We start from the raw sequence: 22,375 nt of genomic DNA, 5'->3' as shown, positions 1-22,375 counted from the left end.
TATTAATGGAATGAACATACAGAGAATATTGTTTTACTTATATAATATTAAAATCCAGTATAGAATCCTACCTAGATTTGGAGACAGGCAGAGTAGCAAATGACTTCCAAAATATTCTCCAACTGAGCTTCCCAAGTTTACAGAACCCATATTTACAGAAAGCAAAATTCCCAACCTCACATAAAACAGTATCACATTGACAGAAAATAGAAAAGTGCAGATTCCTTAACCTTACAGTAAGATATTATGTTTTAACTTAAATAATCCAGTTCCAGTATACCTTTATAATGTTATTTTCCACTACTAACTGTTCAACTTTATGTTCTTCAGAAAGCTTTCTATTCCACCAAAATGTCCACATTCTATTCACTGAGGGAACAATTCGTGTAACCCTCAGGACTTACGTATTTTTCCAATGGCAACTTATTTGCTAAAACTCTCAGACTTTCCTATATTTTTCCCTTGGAGTGGTATGTCTCATCTTTCAGAACTCCTAGGAACTCTAGAACGGATTTATGGATCTATTTGAGAAACATTGACATAAGAAAATGAAATCTTAATTTATAAAAATGCCTTCGGATAACGCATTGACATTTTAAAAGATAAGTACTGGTAAAAGAATTCAGCATGAGTACAAGAGTGAACAGTCAGAAGGATGATTACCGGGTTGATATTGGAAGAATGTTTCTTAATCTTAAGAACTTGTAGATCCCCGAGAATACATTTGCTCATACCCAAAGGTTCATAGACCACAATATGAGAAGCAGTGGTACTTTACCAGCTTTTAAGTGATTTGATATAATGGATAGATCCTAACAGAAGGATGTTGGTTCCCTTGACTAAGAATTTCTTGGGAAATTGCTTGATAACATCTGTAGTTGAGCTATTCTAGGGCCATGAACATTTTGAATACTATTTTCCAGTGACATGAATAAATTCTCTCTCTTTAGGTAAAAGCCTAATATTTATACTTACAGTTGCCACAAAAACTGGAAAGGCAATTAAAAAGCAGTTCATTGCCCATGAAATGCAAATGATTATGATAATCCTCATAAAGATGTCATAGCAGGTTGGCCACAATTTGATAATTGTTGAAGCTGGGAGATAGGAACGTGGGGTCCTATGATACTGTTCCCTCCGCTTTGTTCATGTCTTAAATTTTCCATGAGGAGAAACATTGCTCTGGTAGCTAAATGACTATGGCAAAGAACTCTGTGAGAAGATGTTATGGGAGATATTCTATCACCACAGATATAACATAAGTGAAATTGGCTTTGACTTTGCACTAATGGCCAGTGTCCTCAGATATCTAGCCTTGTGCTTCTAGATATGGCAATAATGCTGGGTTTTAGTGTCAGAAGGGTAATCAAGATCACCTGATGCCAGAAAACAAAGTATTGGAACAATCCAGAATATTGTCCTAATGGGTTCTATGTGGCATTCTTCAAAAAGGTTCCTTCTTTCTAACCTACAATTTATATTATTGAATGTATAGAAAAACTCAATGGTGTAGTCCTCTATGAAGCCTGGGCAGAGGTTTGTGTTACCCACTTGTACTCTGGACCACCCATGTCATACTCGGTTGATATTTTAACAATAATTCTGTGCCTGCACAACATTGCAAAATGATTATAACTCAATAAAAAACGTTAAAAAAAAGAATTCTATGCCTGTGTGTTAAGACTTGTTTTTGTATTAGAGATGCCTCCTTTACTGTCTATGATTTTTAGTGATTTTTCATTGGCTAGAGCCTTTCTTAAGCCATTATCAATAGTAAATTTGGTTAACACAAGAAGCACCATTGAAGATTTGGAGATCGTCATTCTAAGTGAAGTAAGCCAGAAAGAAAAAGAAAAATACCATATGATGTCACTTATATGTAGAATCTAAAAAAAAAAAAAGAAAGATACAAATGAACTTACTTACAAAACAGAAACACTCACAGACATAGAGAATAAACTTATGGTTACCAGTGGGGAAAGGAGGTGGGAAGGGGTAAATTGGGAGTTCGAGATTTGCAGATATGACTAGTATATATAAAATAGATAAATAGCAAGTTTCCTCTGTATCACACAGGGAACTATACTCAATATCTTGTAGTAACCTATAATGAAAAAGAATATGAAAAGGAACACATATATGTATATGTATGACTGAAACATGATGCTGTACACCAGAAATTGGCACAACATTGTAAACTGACTATACTTCAACTAAAAAAAATTTTTTTAAAGAAGCCCCATTGAAGAGCTTTATAGTTAACTACACCTGAGAAGAGCCCACAGCAGTTCACACAAAAACGAACTCCAAATTGAGACAGTTGACATAGCTTGGATAGAAATACTTTCACTAGGCTCTTGATACTCTTTTTAAATTTAAGCCTTGAACGTTGTCTCACATTCTAAATACTAGTGAGAAACAAGCCTGCAATAATACAATGCATACCATGTCTTATTCTAGACTGAGAAAAGGTGAAAGTCCTTTGTTGTTTGAGTCTTACAGATAGTCAGGATCATGTCATTGACCCATTCAGGGTCAGTTGTTTGTTTGCTTCAAGAAAGAACACAAATTTGTTGGCATTGGAATCCCAGGAATCTGATTTTATGACATGGAATTTGTTGAAATACTCAAAAGGAGATATTTAAATGGAAAATTCCTTCTGTTGAAGATTAAAGACTAGATTCTGTTTTTACTAGTCATCTCTGGTAGTAAATTACAGAGCTGCCAGTTATACAACTTTCTTTATAATAGGGCCTGGTGTAATAAAAAGAAAACAAGACTCTGAGTCAGAAAACCTGAGTTCTAGTTCAGGCTCCTCTAATACCAACTAACTACACACCTTTGGGCAAGTCATTTAATCCCACTTTTATGGCCAGAGGATCACAGAATTATAGCTATTGTGGTATAACTGTAAACAGAAGGAGGTGAGGAAGAGTCCAAGAGAGATTATTTTATTGAAACAAAACTATTCCAAGCTAATACCTCTGTATATCAGCAGCATACAACTGCGGGAACACCAAAGAGGAAGAAGAAATTCAAATCAAGGTGGCAAAAACCCTTGCACTGAACAACACATCCTACACATAATAATTACCAAAAAATTATTGGTACAATAATTACTTGGAAGGCACAATAATTACCAAACTAATATGAAGTAGCTCAATTTTTTCAGAAGCAAGTAAACAAGAATGAGCAAAACTGAAGGGAAGTGACTTAGCAAGATGTCCCAGAGAAAGGGATAGGACTAGAGAGACCAAGGATATCTTTTCACAGGGAACATTAAGTAACAGTGTGACTGAATATTTCTAGCTCTCCACCTTCAGGGCACATGGTAGGATTATACTGGCCTCCGACTTGTGTCTGATCAAGGCTGACCAATGGTATATGAAACAAGTGACCTGTGTCACATACAGAAAATAAGATTTTTTGGTAGTACAGTGTGAGACCTCCAGAACTCTTTCCCTCTGCCACAACATAGTAGTGTTCCAGATAGTCCTAGATTGAGGACCCCATAATGTCCCTGAGATAATCCATGATGAACATGCAATGTAAACAAAAAATAAACATTTTTTATTTTAAGCCACTGAGATGCCAGGAGTCGTTTGTTATAGCAGTGTAACCTATCCGATTATGAGCAAAGGACGGCAGTTATGAGGTCAAGCATTCTACCTAACAGAGGGCAAAGATAACTTGGCTGCTTTTCTTGCAGCTGACAAACCTGGGTAAGAGCTTTGGTGCCTTTCAGAGGCTTGGCCCTCAAATACTACAAGCTTCTATTATGCATATGAACAAAAGTATGTCACTGTTACTGGCAGCTAATAGAGGATGTGAAAAATAAAGAGGACAGCTCAGGACAGGGCAGACTCAGGGGACTGGTAACTTGATATAAATCCTTCCTCTCATTCTGTTCCAAGTAAATAGTGACTGAAAGTCATAAGGCTCCTCAATGGCCTGTCCAGGATAACTGGCCGTAGGCCAGTTTGAAGCCAGCAGGTATCCTTCGTAATAGAGTTGGCACCTACATTTGTCAGTCTATTTAGTAGCAGAGTGGGCAAAAAGCTAAACAAACAAGGAAAGGAGAATTACCTTTTCACCATCTGCAGTTCTTAAAGGTGACCAGGCTGAGAGTAGTGTTACAAACTTTGGGGAGTGAAATTTAAAAATATATCCCTATGTAATTTAAGTCTAACTCAACTTCTAAATTATTTTCTCCTAAAGACTCAGGATCACTAATTCTGCCCTAACAGGAAATGTTAATAGGTATAAGGCTACTACTGGGCTAATGAGTAGCACTGCAGGAAGCTGAGGCTGCAGTAACTGCAGGCTGTCTTCTTGGCATGACCTCTGTCCATTCACAACACTTTAAATAGGGGGCTGGGGGATGATGAAATGCAACACAGATACATGAAAATTAACTGCCAATAATAGCTACAATTTGTTGAGCACATGCAACAATCAGGCACTTTATGAACATTATAGCTACCCCTCATCACCATATGAGGGAGGTATTATATTTTTTCAAATGAGGAGGTTGAAGAATGTCAAGAGAGTGCAGAAGCCAAGGCGAGGGAAAGAGTCTAGAAGGAGAAGTGAGTCAAGGGTAAGATGCTACTGGTAGTTCAAAGAGGATAAGGACCGAGAAGCAGCAGCTGAATTTGGTGATGAGGAAGTGACTTTTAATAAATTAATCTCAGTGAATTGGTTGGGGAGAAAGCCAAAATACAAAGAGCTAAGCAATAAATGAGTGACCGAAAGGGATATGTGCTAACTGTAGACTATTTTTTCATGAAATCTGGTACTTTACACGCAACTTGCTTTTATGCACATAAATCTCATCAAAGCTATGGACCTGTTCCCCAGAAAAGTACACGTGCATATCTAATTTTACATACAATTTAGGGTACTTCTAGACCCACCTGAAACCCATTTGGAAACTCCACCTTAGGAATGAAGGAGATATACCAATTTCAAGATGGTTGAGGGGAGGCTGAGAGTGACACACAGGTGGTTTCAACAGAATTTTATTTCCTAAGTTGGGTGATGCTCATATATTCATTATATTATGTTTATTACATTATTATATACGTTCATTATATTATTTTATAAATTATATATATATCAAACACTCCCATTGCTGAAAATATTTCATAATAATTTTTAAAGAGAAAAATGATTATGTAACAGACTTTCTCTGTAGGAAATGCACACTAAAGTATTTGGGAGTGATGTGGGATGAGATTGGCAACTGACTCTCAAATGGTTAAAGAAAAAAAATTTGTAACATACTTGAAAATACTCTGTAATTTTGAGATGGTTTCAAAATTTTCAAAAAAGACAGTAAAAGACACACCACTGAAAAGAAAAAAAAATTGACAAACAAAAATTCTCACACAAACACATCCTCTCACAGGTATGCACAGGGGCATATCAATCTTACAGAGGAAAGTCCACACAGAAATGCATAGAGAGAGCCTTCAAAATAGGGTAAGGAACTGCTGTCAATTTGGCTCTAAAGTACAATGTTTTATGTCAGAACGCTCTTTTCCTCCCTGACTTACAGTCTGACAGGGAAAATATAAACTGGGAGTCAGTGGACAAAGGAGCAGCCATGTCTCTCAGCACCTTTGGCTATCACAGCCGTTAGGGAGAGTGGGACCCTTAAGTGGGGCCTCAAGATGGGAGAGATCAGGCTGAGGGCTCAAAACAGGTGCTGGACATTGAACCAGAGAAAGCTACAGATCTCTTGCAACTTGACCATCGTGGCTTCAATTTTTCCAGCAGTCCCATAGGGAGAGATTTTGGAGGGTGGGTGGGTGGGAGAAATACAATATTTTAATGGAGCAGGCATCTGGGTGATATTACAACTTCTTGAGCAAGGGAAGGATAAAAGCACTGATTTAGGATAATATATAGAAGGGAAGAAAGTAAAGACAAAGACTGTGGTTAAAGCTAGAGTGTTCATCTTTATAATAAAAATAAAAAAAAGAAATAAAAATAAACAGAGCAGACCCTTGGCATGTGTATTCATGTTGGAGATAGAGCATACAGGGAGTTATACATATGGGCAATTGTCTGACATGAGAAGAGTGGGCAAAAGACGACCCTGATCACGTCAGTATTTCCCTCAAATAGTACAGCATTTTAGAGCCAAACTCTTCTCTGCCTGGCTTTTAAGACCTCCATAACCTAACCCTGCTCCAGCTGTCCACAGTCATTCCCTCTACTCCTGTGCTTTAGCCAGGTAGCTCTCCTCACTACCCTCTATTCGATCACATTCATTCTTGCTAGGACTGTAGTGTAAGACTGTTCACAGGGTTCACTGCAAAAGGAAACTTGACTGAGGTGGCAAGTGGGAGCTGAAATCCAGACTGCTTGCTGCTTACCAAGGAGTGAGGCTTGGCAGGGAGCTCTGACTGCCTAGAGGAAAATGTTCCATTTTCTTTCTCTCTTTCTTTCTTTTTTTTTTTTGGAAAATGTGCCTTTTTCTAATTTCCTCAGACACACTGCACACTGATACTGCCTCCATGCTTCTGCTTCTGCTCTGGTCAGCTTCTCTCTCTGATATTTAATAGGACTACATTTTTAAAAACTGAAGTACAGTTGATTTAAAACGTTGTGTTAGTTTCTGGTGTACACCATAGTGATTCAGTTATACATATATATACAATATATTCTTTTACATATTCTTTTTCATTATAGGCTATTACAAGGTATTGAATATAGTTTCCTGTGCTATACAGTAAGACCTTGTTTTTATCTATTTTATATATAGTAGTTTGTATCTGATAATCCTTAAACTCTTAATGTATCCCTCCCCACTTTCCCCTTTGGTAACCATAAGTTTGTTTTCTATGTCCGTGAGTCTATTACTGTTTTGTAAATAAGTTCATTTGTATTATTTTTTAGATTCCACATATAAGTGATATCATATGATATTTGTCTTTCTGTCTGACCTACTTCACTTAATATGACAATCTCCATGTCCATCCATGTTGCTGCAAATGGCATTATTTTATTCTTTTTTATGGCTGAGTAGTATCCTATTGTATCTGTATACACATCTTCTTTATCCAATCCTGTGTCAGTGGACATTTAGTTTGCTTCCATGTCTTGACTACCGTAAATAGTGCTGCTATGAACATTGGGATATATGTATTTTTTTGAATTAGCGTTTCCTCTAGACATATACCCAGGAGTGGGATTGGTGGATCATATGGTAAGTCTATTTTTAGTTTTTTAAGGAATCTCCATACTGTTTTCCATAGTGGCTGTACCAGTTTACATTCCCACTAACAGTGTACGAGGGTTCCCTTTTCTCCACACCCTCTGCAGTATTTATTGCTTATGGGCATTTTTCTTGTGTGTTTTTTTTTGGGGGGGGAGTAATTAGGTGTTTGTTTGTTTATCTATTTATTTTTATTTTAATGGAGGTACTGGGGATTGAACCCATGACATCACACATGCTAAGCACGCTCATTACCACTGAGCTATACCTCCACTCTATGGACTTTTTAATGATGGCCATTCTGACTGGTGTGAGGTGATACCTCATCGTAGTTTTGACTTGCATTTCTCTGGTAATTAGTGATACTGAGCATCTTTTCATGTGCCTGTTGGCCATATGTATGTCTTCCTTGGAGAAATGTCTACTTAGGCCTTCTGTGCATTTTTGATTGGGTTGTTTGCTTTTTTATTATTGAGTTGTATGAGCTGTTTGTATATTCTGGAAAATTAAGTCCTTGTCAGTCGCATCATTTGCAAATATTTTCTCCCAGTCCGTAGGTTGTCTTTTCGTTTTGTTTATGGTTTCCTCAGACTACATTTTTAAATCAAAGATAAATCATCTGTCCTGACAAATACAAGTATATTTATAGAGATCTAGATAAGAAAAGTTGAAATCAAGGATGTCCTGGAAAATCTAGGATATGCAGTCTCTGCATTTATCACTCATTTTCCACTAGTCCGTTAAGGCCCAGCACAAATTCTACTTCTTGAAGATTTCTCTAACTACAATCCATACTGACCTCTTCCTTTTTTCTATCCTTACTTCTTCCTTCTTTTTTCCTTCTTTCACCTTCTATTACACTTCATTATGTCCTATGAAGTTTAATGTTGGATTATCACATAATCTGGTGTTTTTAAATAGTGGAAGTATCTCCACAGTTTCAAAACATCTGATTTTAGTTTCATTTAAAAACATATTTTAAGCTATTTTAAACCACCACATGAACCATTCAGATGGTTTACATACCAAACATGAGCACATCAGAAACCATCACTGATTATGCTAATGTGTGCTGCCAAGGTAACAATGTGTATTTATGTGTGCATGTGAGAAAGAAAGAGAATGCAAGTGAGAAGAGAGGGAGAGTAGTGTATGTAGACCTGGAAAGAGGGATTTTCTTGCTATGTCTGTTTAACTGAGGAGTATCCTGAGATGACAAGACAAACTATTAATAAAAAAAAACACTACTTATTTGAGTACATCAGAATTTTCTCTGCACAGAAATAAACTGGAGACTATGACTACCATAGCTGTCAATTTCAGATTTCATGGTTCTTTTTAGTCTCTTCCTTCTCAATCAGTTTGCAAATAAATAAATGTTAAAAATGTTGACTTATTAGTACTTTGGTTTGGTTTTTATAGTGGTCATATGATATTTTGTTTCAGGTGGGGAAAGGGTCTACTGCTATGAATTTTGAAAAGTGCTCTAATAATTCTTTTTATTCTTCTTCATCATTATCAACACCAGCACCAATATTGTTATCTATGCACATGCTCTCAACATCCAGTTGCATTCTAGGTGCTGGTAAGTATCTATGCAACTTAATCTTATCACCAAGGCAAGGTCACATAAATCTTACAAATCCACAGTTGATCCTCATCTTCAAGGGATCTGCTACGCTCACAAACAGAATTTAGAGATTCTAGGCATTTTAGATTTTCTCTGCCAACCCTCTTCCCTCTGGGTGAGGAAAAATGGTCACTCAAAGCTTTACAGAGCAAAGGAGAAATTCCACTTAATGTTCATTCCCTCCGTCAGAGAAAATCTGTCTCCCAAAGGACCAATTCAGCCTCTTGGCCAGAAGTCTTAGACGTTTCTGGGAAAGCCTGGTCTCTCCGAGGTAAATGCTGTTACAGAGCTTTAGGGCCAGGGAATTTTCCACTGAAGAGTACCAACTCCCCCTCAGTAAAAGCAAGGAGAGATAGCGGCAAACTAGCCCTATTGTAGTTAGACTAAGGGGAACCGGGATTTCAAAGATGCCTGAAGAGGTGTCTTCAGACATAATCTTTCATTGGGACCCTGGCTTCCACAGGAGGTAACAAACCTAAGGCAGCAGAAGTAGAAGAGGCTTTGGGGAAACTGGAACAAGCATAACAATTCTAACTCCTTTCCTCTCTTTAGGAAGCTTGAAATACAAATTCAACACATAATTAAGCAATTCTCTGTAAAATATTCCCTAGATGGGCTCATAACCCATATTTTTGTACAGAGACAATCACAGTGAGTGACATAACAACAATAGTAATAATTTTATAGCTAATAATATATTTAGTGATTTAATAACTAAGGCTATAATTAATGACGGAGGCTGTATTTGAACCTAGGAACATTTGGTTCCAAATATGGAGCTCTTTATTTTTTAACTGCACTATAATCCATTAAGGAAAAAAAAATCAGGAAACAGACCTCCAGACTTAAAACATGGAACCATGTGAGAAAAGATACATACTTCATGGCTTGTCTAAATTTTATAAATCCAGAAGGGGTGGCTGTGGGCCACAGGAGTGAGCCTTCCATGCATAAAGGGTTTGCCAGTGCCGGGCAGAGTAGGTAGCCAGAAATAACTAGGATGCCCATCACACTCCACCTGGAGAAATACACTTTAGCACAGGCATTAGGTAAATGCTCTAAGGAGTCAGGAAGCGAATAAAAGTGCAGGGCAGGTGTGGCCCTTTCCTTTTCCTCCTGCCTCATCTCCCACAGTGCTCTGCCTCCCACCCTCCACTTCACACTCCCCATGCTCCAGCCACATTGGCTTAGTACTTGCCATGGTCCTTCAAACAACAGGGGCTTGGCACATAGAAGGCACTAAATAAATATTCATTAAAGGAAGGAAAGAAGGAAAAATAGATGGAGAGACAAAAGGACAGAATGAAGGGGAGACTTCAGAAAAATATTAAGTGGGCCTTAGGGGAAGAATTATATGTCCATCTGCAGAGATAGGAGGAATGCAGGGGATGAGAAAAGAAAGGTGTTTCAAACAGCAGGAGAAGTAGGAGTGACTCTGCATGGCACATCGAGCCAACACCAAAAGCATACTGTGGGTCCAAATGCTGGTATGAGAACAGTAACAGGAGACGGGGTTGGATGGGTAGGCAGGGCCAGATGATGATGGGTACAGGGAGCTTGGAGTGGCATGATCATATTTGTGGTTTAGAATAGGCCCTTTGCTTGCAGAGAGGACGGATATCAGGAGAGGGGGTGGGAGGCAGGGGAAGACTGAAACCAGAAGAACGGTTATGTCTGTTGTAGGAGTTCAGATAAGAGATGATAAAATGCCTGAATTAGAGACAGCACAGTATGGTGGGTTTAACCCAAATTCTGCCATTGGCTGGTTTAGTGGTCTTGGATAAATCAGCTAATCTCTCTGAGCTGAGAAGAGTTGCCCCATATATTTTACAGGGTAGTCTTGAGCAGCTAATAAAATAATGTTGAGAAAGTGCTTTGTAAATTTAAAGCTCTAGTAATTATATGTCATTATTAAAGCCGTAGAAAAGGGAAAAAGAGACAAGGGGGACAACTGAGAAACATGACTATTCTTCCAGACATACAATCTACAAAATGAGAGTCTTCTCTGACACCTCCCCTTTTCCCATCTTATATATCTCTTGTCAAAATTGGGAAATACTTTTTAATTTTCCCTCCACATTAAAAGAAATAGAGAATACTTGTTGGGGGATAGAGTGGGGACTTAGCAACTACCTTGTGAATGGTAACTGCACACACTTTATCTCTTCTAATCACCCAACACTTTCAGAAGGAAGATGTCATTATCCCTTTTTTACTGATGAGAAAAGTGAGACTCACAAAGGAAAAATAACTCATCCTAAGTCACAAAGAGGGCTGAGGCAGCACTCAAACGTAAGTCTGATTCCAGAGTTCATTTTCTTAAACATTATACCATTGAACGAGTTTGTTATTTTTTCCATCAAAGCCATTGTTATTAGAAATAACATTTGTAATTCTTAAGACAGATAAGGAAAAGGCAGTTGCTACAGGCCATTAGGAGTAGATCTGTTTACTCACTTGAACGTCACCTATCAATCACCTACTATATGTTTGGCGGTATCCTGGACATTGTAAGTATAAGTTTGAAGAGGGCAACATGACATATAAGCAGAGGAATTTCAAAACTGTGTGGTAGGTGCCACCAAAGGGGGCCCAAAGAGAAAGAGTAAATTCTTTCCAAAGAGGTCTGGGGCAGCTTCATAGAAGAAATGACATTTTATCTGGGTATTAAAGATTGAGTAGGAGTTTACTAGGTAGAAAAGGTATAAATGGTGGAGAAAGACATCCCAGATAGAGGGGATGGCATATGCAAATAAATGTGAAAGAACATAAAGTGGTTTGGGAATGGAGAGACATTCAGTCTGAAGGAAGTGTAATATACACTTTGAATTTGAGAGGGAGAGGTGGCAGGAAAAACACACTCAGACATGAGGCTGGAATGGTAGCCAGGGCCAGATACTGAAGGCCCTTCCATGTCTTAGGCCAAATAGTATGTATTTTAATCCTGGAAGAAACAAGAAACCAACAAAACTTTTAAATCAGGTGATAATATAATTAGATTTGTTGTTAGTAAAATAACTCTGGTGGCAGTGTAGAGATTAGAATGGAGTCAGGAGGTAGGAAAACTGTTAAGAGATTATTTATATATGATGATGATATTTGGAACCGTGAGAATATGAGTAGAAAACTAGATTCTGCAGATTTTTGGTAAAACTAATGGAAGTTGGTGAAGATGGAGATTATGAGAGTGGGTGTCTGATTCTATAGTTTCTTGCTTGAGACTGAGTGGATGGTGATGACTTTAATAATGATAAAAATGATAGCATGTTGGAGTGTCATGGGAAGGACTAGAAAATATTTTCATGTTTGGATACACTGTGTTTTGGGGCAATACAACACAATAGTTGGCACTGGTTGAGTGCTTATACTAAGCTCTAGGCACCATTTTAAATGCTTTGTAGGTATCAACTAATTGAGATAAAATGCAAGGGATTAGTAGGTAATTGGAAATAAAGGTTTGGAGCTAAAAAGAGACATCTGGGCTGGGAATATAAATTTGATAGTCATCAATGTATGGGAGGCATAGTTAAAATTGTTGAGGCAAGAAGAAGGCAAAACATAAAATGCAGAGCAAAACCACCATTTTATGACCAGTGAGTGATGAAGATGGTAAGTTCCATGAAAGCAAAGATCATGCCTGACTTGTTCACCACCGTGTCACCAGAACCAGGCATATTATTTAGAATACAGTGGTTGCTCAATGAATAAATTTTGAATGAATGAAATTAAAATATCAGAGAAGTGTAAAGAGAAACAATGAGATCATTTTTCAGAATGATTGGAAAATGCCAAACACTACTGTAAAGATGTCAGATAGAATGGGGATTGCAATGAAACCACTGGGCTTGGCATTAGGTATCCCTTAGTAACTTGAAAGAGGGCAATTTTGGTGGAATAGCTTCAGTCTAGACTGTAATAGGCTAAAGGGTAAATGGTTGTTGAAGAAGAGTAGACAATGACCAGGAATTTGGTCGTAATGTGATTGAGGTGGTTAGAGTTACAGAGGAAAATGAAGCCATGGTTTTTAAAATTTTATTTGTTTTCATAATGGTGGAGACTTCAATATTGTTTATAGAGGGAAAAAAAACCCTAGAAGAGGGATAAATTCCAGATGGTAAGAGAGTGGATAATTGTTCTTAGCTAATTTCCCATCACTTTTTCCCCTTGGGCATGCTTCTCACGTCTTCTATTTATATTTAGTTAGACTTTAAAACAAGTTAGAGCCTTACGATCTGCTTCATTAGGACATTTAGTCAGCTTAAAAGGACTTGGTAATTTAATACAGCATGGTGCTTTCCTAATGTTTTTCTATATGTGTGTATGTCTTATCATCTGCACAAGATAGGACAAATCTATATTCCAAACATGTTAGTGAAATTATGGAATTATGCTTATAATTGAGGCAAGCAAAAACCAATGTATATTGATAATTAAAGTCAATCTATTTGTTTCATTATTATATTAATGAAGTAATTAGGGGAACAGCATACTTTGCTCCTGTGATCTGCCTTGACTATCTATGATCTTACAGAAAATCGGGGCATGTTTACTGGAGACTCCATACTATGCCTAAAATCTAGAAGACTGTTGGCACTTGTAGTCAATACAAATGCCCTAACACCTGAAGAAGCGTTAGATGGTGACAATTTGTTTACTGTAAAAGCCAATTGCATAACTAGAGGGTTCTTTTTCAATGTCATAGATTACTTTGGCAGTCTGGTGAAGCCTATGGACTCTTTTTCAGAATACTATTTTTAAACATATTCAATAAAATACATGAGATCACAATAGAAACCAATTATATTGAAATACAATCATCAATATATATAATAAAACAAATTTGTGATATAGTAATATATCTATCTTCTTCTTTAGTAACACATTAAACAGTATCTATTTCCTCTTTTTACTACATTAAAATGTTTCTTTTGACCTGTCCATAGTGTAACTACATTATCATCTATTGCGTTACTTATATATGTAGTTATTTGATGGTTCACTTGATGAGGTACTCATACATATATATCAGTATCCCTAGTCATCCCAAGATAGATATTCTATGTCCATACATACACACATATGTATGTTATATATCGCAATTAGTCATAGCTAGCCGATATTGGATATTTGCTAGTAGGTAAAGCAAAAGACTACTTTAATAATTCATATTAAGAAAATGAAAAGATAAGCCACGGTCTGGGAGAAAATATTTGTGAATTGTATATATGGTAAAAAAAAAAACTCGTATCTAGAATACACAAAGAACTCTTACAATGCAACAGTAAGAGGACAATCCAATTTTTAAATGGGCAAAAGATTTGGCTAGACATTTCTCCAAAAAAGATATACAAATGGCCAACAAGCACTTGAAGAGATGTTTAACATGGTTAATCATTAGGAAAACACAAATTAAAAGCACAATGGGACACCACTCGACATCCGTCAGGATGGTTATAATGAAAGTGACAGACAATAACAAGTGTTGACAAAGATGTAGTGAAACAGGAATTTTCCTACACTGCTGATGGGAATGTGAGGTGGTACAGCTACTCTGGAGAACAGTTTTGCAGTTTCTTAAAAGGTTAAATATAAAGTTTTCATACAACTCAGTAAATTTATCTAGTCAAGAGAAATAAAATTTATGTCTACACAAAGATCTGTATGTTAATGTTCATAGGAGCATTGTTTATAAAAGCCAAAAGTGGAAAGAGCCCAAATGTCCATTAACTGGTGAATGCATAAACAAAATGGGGTATATCCATAATGGAATACCAATGCTAAATACCAATACCAGTACTAAAAATAAAAGAGTAAAGTACTGCTACATGCTACAATATGAATGACCTTCAAAAATACTATGCTCAGTGAAAGATGCTAAACATAAAAGATTATACATTATATACTTCTATTTATATGAAATGTCTAGAAAAGACAAATCTGTAGAGATAGAAAAGTAGATTCATGCTTGCCTAGGGCTGGGGGTGGGAATAGGAATTAACTAAGTGGATATGAAGGATCTTATTGGGGTGATGAAAATGTTCTAAACCTGGATATAGTGATGGTTGTACAACTGGGTAAATTTACTAAAAAAATCACTGAATTGTATACATAAAATGGGCAAATTTGTGGTATGTAAATTATATCACAAGAGTTGTTAAAAAAAAAAAGAAAGAAATCCTAGAGACATCCCAAACAAGACAAATACTTCTCTTGATCCTTAGATTAGGAAGGGATTTTCTCCATCTCTGAAAAATCTTACCCCATTCATACTCTGACGACTGTGATTATGACTGAAAATCACATTGGAAAGGACCAATCTGAGCAAGTTACAACTTTCAGAAAAGTTTGTATTTCAATCAGACCTTGACTGGAATGTGGTTAAAGGCACTTTACCTGTGTTCCACGCAGAGGGGATAATAGATGTTTTCTCCCCTTTGCCCCTTCTTCCCCACTCAAATAACTCTCCCACCAGGCTCTGACTTTTAAATATGCTTGGTTGTATTAGAGTCTTTTGTGAAAGCAGATCTGGGGCAAAGTGGGAAGAAAACAGAAGGGCCCTGACTAATTTGGGAAATATTTTAACTCCTAACCGTGTTGGCCTATGGTGAGATATGGATCTTTCTAGTCTCTTCTCTACCATGATACAGATAATAATTCATCATTAAATATTCTATCCTTCAAGGAACATAATGACCACCATTATCTGAGAAAGGAAACTCCTACAGTGTTAGAGGCTACATTAAATGAATCTTTGTGTGCTGGGCCTTAGGCACTTAATGACCAACAAATGATTATGGATATCCTGAAATTTTAGGCTGTATCTCATTCAGATAAATTGTGAAAATTTTCACATGAATGAAAATAAGTACTCTATTAAAAGAAATTTAATGAAAACTCATTATTTAATCCTGGCTTTTAACATTTAGCTTTCCATCCCCTCAAAAGCACTGCTTTATAAACTTTGACAAAGAAACAACTCAAAAGCACCTAAATGACCCTATCTTAAATGCTCACCAACATTCCATTATTGGCAATGTAACCCTCCCAGTGAAGAGACTTTCTCATAGTGAAGCACAACATAGTTCCTGTCAATCTCTTTATAAATCATTTTTCATTAATATAAGTCAAAAAGGTACAGAGAATTCAAATGTTCAAAATCATCTGACAAGTCAAAAACATTACAAAGCTGGAGGATAAATTGGAATCGAGAGTAAAAGATGAGAAGCAGCCAATATAGATGAGAATCCAGTACAAAGAGTACAAAGGAAAAAGCTCCCGTCAGAAAAGTCACCTTCTGAGAACTTACCCTGTTATTCTCCTCTTTCTCTTTGCCATTTTTCCAAAAATTAAAAATTAGCTTTACAATGTCAAAGATACTATGCAGAAGGAAACAACAAGGGAAGGAAGCAATTATAAACTTAAATAAGGCAAAAAAATAAAGTATTGTCAGTGCATCTCAAGGTTTATTTTAATCTTACGAGGGTCAGTCACACTGACATAGCAGGTAACATTGTAAAACAATGGGACAGAGTTTAAAATCTACACACCAATGCAGTTCTTGATTTTGGAGCCATGCTTCAGTACATCTATGAAATGAAGGCAACATCCTCTAGTGAATTTTTAGGATATCAAGTGATAGGATGCAGTGTTTGGGAAGACTCCAGCTATAGGTTTGTCAATGCTCTTCCCGAAAGTACACTGAATACAACCAGCCAGAGTTGGAAATAAAGGTTTTACTGGAGGGGATTCTGCCCAAACATGACATTTTTACAAGTGGCAAGATTCCTGGACAAATTGTTAACTAATCAAAACCTGGTATTTTCAATAAATGTAGTATTGAGCCTCAAAGTAACACAGAACTAAACTTGTATACTAGAGGAATCAGACCGGGAAGTGTGTAGAACCTTAGATTAATACTCCTGCTTACAAAGTCAAGAATTTATTTACATAAAAGCTGATATTCTGAGTTAAGAGGTCACAAAATGTTAAAAGTCAAGTTTTCTGGCATCATCTTCTTTTCATAGAAGTCATTTCACTTCATTCTGATATTTTCTTAAAGTCATATACCAAGACAAAGTAATCTATTATTTTCCCATAAAAGTATTAGGTAATTTTATTAGGTTGAATTAAGTATGGCTCTATAAATACTATTTTTAAATATTTAAAGTGTTAAAAATAGAGCCAATCAGTTGAAAATTGTCAAAACCTACAAGGTAAATATTTGGAATATATATTTATCTGTCACCTATATTATATATATACATATGCACACACATACACACAAATACACACATATACAGATACACAAATATAGTACATACATGACTTTGGCTACTATTAAGAGTTTTTTTTTAATAAAGCAGTGAAATAGTACTCAACAGTTGAACAACTTCATATTTGAACTCAACAGTTAACTTTATTTCTGCCGGCATAAGTTGCTAGTAAGCCTGGAAAACTGCAGCATCTCTGATTATTCAGGTCACACTCCACCTTTGGTAACTTATCCTAGTAATTCCATTGGAGGTCTCTCTACTTTCTGGGATCCATTAAACTTTTCTTGACCAAATGTCTACAGGAATTTCTTTGCCTGCATTCCCTAGCTGATTCTATGGATAATGTCTAAACAGCCTATGAAATGTTAACTTTTAGAATTTTTTTTCCTGTTCTAATCACTTTAACTTTTAACTTTCTGATGACACAGAAAACCAGTAAAAGGAAACATCAAGCAGAAACTGAACATCAGCAGAGGTATCAGTGCATTTCAGGGGGTTAAAGACTCCAGATGTTGTCACTTGGTACTTACTGTCAAAGGACTCACAAGAAAATACTTAAGTTTAACTTCTATAACATTAGCGGCACTTTCAAGTCTCACTACTTATGTTCTCCTTCCACGTTCAAACTTGTGTGCCAATTCATGTTCTTGTAGACCAGGGAAATTTACATTTCTTTTGCCTTGGAGACTGATGCAGAGAAAGGCATCAGATGTCAGTCATCTTAAGTCGTCCCAGAAGAGGCTCAGAAATCCGTGCCTCTTGTATCTTCTAGTTCTATATTCATAACCCCTTACAAAGTTTTGGGACAGAAAGATGCCTGAGTTCCAAAGGCGTTAGCCTGACACTGTGCTATTCCTCTCTAAGAACCCCATTAACTCCCAATAGAAATGGGAGTGATGTGAACTCCGATTCCTGGTGCAATCCTCTGTCATCCCCTAACACAAACACAAGAGGTGGGATGGGAAGAGGGTCAAAGGAGGAGGACGGAAAGGGGTCGGGAGAAGAGACTCACCGCTCCTGCCAGTTCCTCGGTCAGGCACAACGTAACCAGGAGCAGCCACAACCTGAAACGAGAGGGAGGGTGAATAACATGGGCTCTCTAGGCTGCGGGGTCCTGCGTCTGTCCATAGACCCCCAGACTCCTTTTTGCTGCCTGTCCCCACTTTCTCTGCAATGACAGAAGTATAAGTATAGTCCCAGTCCGGCAAAGTAGCCCAAAGTAAGAAAGAGGAGGGGAACTCGGGGCAGCAACAGCTCACCCAGGGTGCATGCTTGCGGCTCCTCCGGAGCTGGGTCCCGGGAGACTGCTAAGCGGCTCCGCGGCCGCGGTTCATCGGGCTCCGCTGATGCTTGGAGGCTGTTTCCTTATTCAGGAGGATGGGGTAAGGGGGCGAAGTAGCTCACTTCGGAAGAAACTAAACTCAGCTTCTAGATAAGAGGTGCCTCAAAGGGAAACACGGTCAGCGGTGCTCGCTACAACTTGCCGCACTCAAAAGATAGTTCCATGCACCAGGAGAGGAAGGAATGGAGGGGAAGGGGGCGGGGCTGTCTGCTGTCAATCATCCCCCCTACCTTGGGCAGCCGGCCGTCTTTCCCACTTGCAGGCACCTCTACACAGAACGTTCCCACGCATCTCCACAGCTTCATGCATAGACCAATACACTGAGATGTAAGCAACTATGCATCATACACTTCCTTAAACCACTGTTAACTGTTACACATACACAGATTAAGGCATAGACATAGATAAATGGGCCCCACAGTGCTCTTGTACACTTGCCCAAATGTACACAACACTCATTCTGACTGTATACTAAGCTCCTGGGGTGGTGGTGATTTCTGGAGCTGCAAATCTACTCTAAACTGAGTAGAATTTAAGGATAAGTGGACCCCTATGAAATAAGTCCAAAGCCTTGAAAGATTCTAAAGTGGTAAATTCTAATGTTTGAAGTAACAACTGTTCTGGAAAATTCTTTAGGAAATCCCTGAAAGAGCCTCCAAGGAGTCACATGAAGTATTTTCTGGGCCTTTTGGTGCTTAAAAAAAAACTATACCTCAGAATTATGAAAGTAATGGTCTATTTTATTTGGGAGACGTCAATTCAACTGCTATTAACTCGTTGTAAATATTTCCAATTAGGTGTATTAATTATGGCATTCAACATAACTAAATAAAAAGATATGACTGTACTACAATAACATTCAACCACATAATAATTACTAATATGTACTGAACGCTCCCAAATCATATAGGTATATAACATACATAAGTCTTCACACACATACACATATGTTCATTTTCTTAATTCTCCAGTTCTAAGCATATATCTAATTTTATATATATATATTTATATATTTCTAATATTTGCACATTCTCCGTTGTATGTAGAAACTCTGTCTTGCGAACAGGTGGAAGGCAAATAACCCCACCAGCCCTGGGAGCAGCGATAAAAATTTGTTTCTAATCATTAACAATAAAAAAGAGCCGTTCCTCTGAGATCCATCCGCTAAAAAAATAGTCCCATCTCAGGTCTATTTGTAATTGGTTTTGGTGCTCACACCAATGAGAGTGGGACTGGGCAGGAAAGAGAAGTATCAACGGAAGGTGCAAGTGAACGAATAGAAAAGCTTCCCGGTTGGACTCAGGGTGCACAGTCAACTGGTCTGGAAGTTTCCCTCCTCCAAATAACTGAGCGTCACTCCCTCGCAGGTTGCTGGTGCAGTCTAAAGCAGTGGCGGAGTGATCCTCGAATTCCCCAGTGCTGGTGGGGAGGGGGCGGTGCGGGGGAAGAGAGGCAGGAAAGTAGATCTGTGGGACTTGCGCGAGGAAAAAGTTTGCAAGTCTGGACAGAAGGGAAAAGTGCTCCCGAGAGACCGGCTTTGGGGAGGGGAGGGGGGAGGGAAGAATAACTGCTGCTGCTGCTGCTGCTTTTTTTTCGTTTCTTTTTTTTTTTTCTTCACTCTTAAAAAGCTTCTTTCTCCTCACCCAAGACGACCGGCACAATTGGGACACCCTCGCTGTCCCTCTCCGGCTCTAGCTCTCTCCCTATAAACCCTCAAGATTATGTCAATTGGTCAGAGCAAGCCGGGGATTTCGTGCGGGTGCTGAAGGAGCTGCGGGAGCCGGAGAAGAATGAAACTGCGTGGAGTCAGCCTGGCTGCCGGCTGGTTCTTACTGGCCCTGAGTCCTTGGGGGCAGCCCGCAGAGGCTGCGGTAAGTCCTTCCTCCTACCCCCCCACCCCATCACCTCGCTCTCACGCTAAAATCACTTTTTTGTCCCTTTACCTTCCTTTCTCCTGGGCCTTGGCTAGGGAATTCAAGTTTGCTTTCACTTGTTTAGGGAGAAACATTATTTACAACGCTAGTATTTCAAGCCTTCTGAAGTCCAAGGGAGAGGTTTAAGCGTTTAAAAATAGGGCTGCTTGCTTTCCTGCAGCTAGCTGCTCTGGGGGCAAGAGCAGAGCCTGGGGTGGAGGATGCATGTTAATAGATCACTAGACTCTGGTGGAGATTTAAAACTTTTCCTCCCTACCCTCCGCCCCCGGCTGTTTCCCTACCTGCCTGCGAACCTTTTCACTAGTTGTACCCAATCCACGCACTCTTTAAACTTTGTCTATAGTTTAATGTTTTGGCTTTTCTGAAATCCAGCTTCCACCAAAGTGTTAAGCGCACCCGTAAAGTTCTTCCCTTTTGCCCTTTCCTTAAGTAACATGAACTTCCTCTCACCTCTGATTAGTAAAAAGCTCTGTAGAGACTGTTTCCCTCTTGACATCCTTGTTGCAAATGCTCAGGTAATATACCAAGAAGAATGAGGGAAAGACGGATGGATTCAGGCTTCAGGTCTTCTGCGTCGTTTTTTTTTTTTTTTTTAAAGTGCTGTGTTTTTGTTGTTTACTTTTTTTGACTCCCTAAGGGACCTGAAACAAATTGAGAATTTGCCCATCACGTATTTAAAGGAAAAGAATTATCTTTTTTTTTCCCCAAAGGAGATGATTGTTCTGGTTTAAAGGAGAGTTAGGAAGGAAGTACATGTGAAATGATAGAGCAAAAAGTACCACTCAGTTTTAGGAATGTAGAATAAAATCCCAGTATATTCCCTAGAAGGGTATCTGGGTAGTCCCTCCCACTGTCCTTCTGGGCATGAGAGGCAGATTTAAAGGAATGAATGGCTTTGTCAGAGAAAATGTTCTCCAGCCTGAAACTCATCTCCTTAATTTCACTTAACCTCTAAAGAATTACATGTGTGACAGATTATTTAAAAATTATACTTGTGTGAACATAATGGGTGGTTTTAAAACAGTTTAATATGAGATCATGGCTTAGGCCTTCACATGGTTGAGTGACTATCAATTCTTTATATGCAACTGCTGTGTTATAGCTTATCTGGGTCCACTTTTAAGCTAGCTGTCTAGCTGTTTTATACACTCAGCATGCCTCAGATTACATTGCCCTCCTTCTATCCTCCGGAAAGTGTGTACTCAAGGTATGAAAACTAACTTTCATATTACTCTAAGCACAACATGATTGTGATGGCAACTCTGCTGGAAAACCATGCATATCAAATATTTTAATTACACTTGCCATAATTTTTCTTCCGTCAAAATAGATGATATAAGACTGCTTTTTAGATGCAGATCATCTTAAGGGCTAAGGTGCAGCCACTCAGTAGGGCTACAGACTCTTGGATAAAACTACAATTGTGTTGTTGAAAATAGTTAATTTTAAAAACATCTTCTTGGTACTTACCACTTATGGCATTTGTTTGACCCGGGGCAAAGATTTTGTGGATGTTTGATTAAATATTTCTCATTTTTTTCTTTTGACGTTGCTGTTAATAAATATGCACTAGACACTGATCATATGGGTATGTATAGCGATACTATACATCAATTTATATTAAATCATTTTATGTTAAAATTAATCTTCTTTTTATGATTGACAAAACTTGGGAGCAAGTTTGTTTTCTTGGATTCTAACGATTGAGTGTCCATGAAGAAATTACAGAAGACATCATATAGTTTTTTTCTGTTTTCTCCTATATAATTTTATAGAACATTTTATATCCCATTTCCCTGTCATTAGTATATTGTGCCTCTAATAAAACCGGAGTTTGTTTTTTCTGCTTCATACATTAATATCCTAGTTAGATGAATGTTTTAATCATCTCAAAGATATGAATGGTATCTGCTCTCCATACTAGTGCTGGAGATACTGGTGACCTTCTCCAGAGTAAACTGGATGGTAGTG

The 22,375-nt window shown here is 37.9% G+C and overlaps 2 protein-coding genes across 8 annotated transcripts in view; one reads left to right on the top strand and one right to left on the bottom strand.

Annotated features, from left to right (window-relative positions):
• The window catches only part of COL4A6 (collagen type IV alpha 6 chain), a 264,484-nt gene extending 245,805 nt beyond the window's left edge, over nt 1-18,679 (bottom strand). For 2 of the 4 annotated variants that reach the window (XM_032474780.1, XM_032474782.1), the window contains exons 1-2: nt 18,388-18,679; nt 18,141-18,192 (exon numbers count right to left, since the gene is read on the bottom strand). In XM_032474780.1, coding sequence (XP_032330671.1) covers nt 18,141-18,192; nt 18,388-18,398 — 63 coding nt within the window. In that variant the 5' untranslated portion in view covers nt 18,399-18,679. The remainder of the gene's footprint in view (nt 1-18,140; nt 18,193-18,387) is intronic. The other 2 variants (XM_032474777.1, XM_032474778.1) reach the window with 1 other exon arrangement.
• A 1,245-nt stretch (nt 18,680-19,924) lies between these two features.
• The window catches only part of COL4A5 (collagen type IV alpha 5 chain), a 196,294-nt gene continuing 193,843 nt past the window's right edge, over nt 19,925-22,375 (top strand). For 3 of the 4 annotated variants that reach the window (XM_032476035.1, XM_032476033.1, XM_032476032.1), the window contains exon 1: nt 19,926-20,341. In XM_032476035.1, coding sequence (XP_032331926.1) covers nt 20,261-20,341 — 81 coding nt within the window. In that variant the 5' untranslated portion in view covers nt 19,926-20,260. Of the gene's footprint in view, nt 20,342-22,375 lie in introns of all 4 variants that reach the window. The other variant, XM_032476034.1, reaches the window with a different exon arrangement.

The sequence above is a fragment of the Camelus ferus genome, chromosome X, assembly GCF_009834535.1.
Source record: "Camelus ferus isolate YT-003-E chromosome X, BCGSAC_Cfer_1.0, whole genome shotgun sequence".
In the NCBI taxonomy this organism is placed as follows: domain Eukaryota; kingdom Metazoa; phylum Chordata; class Mammalia; order Artiodactyla; family Camelidae; genus Camelus; species Camelus ferus.
The sequence above is the reverse complement of the archived record's forward strand: the minus strand, read 5'-3'. Positions and strand labels throughout refer to the sequence as shown.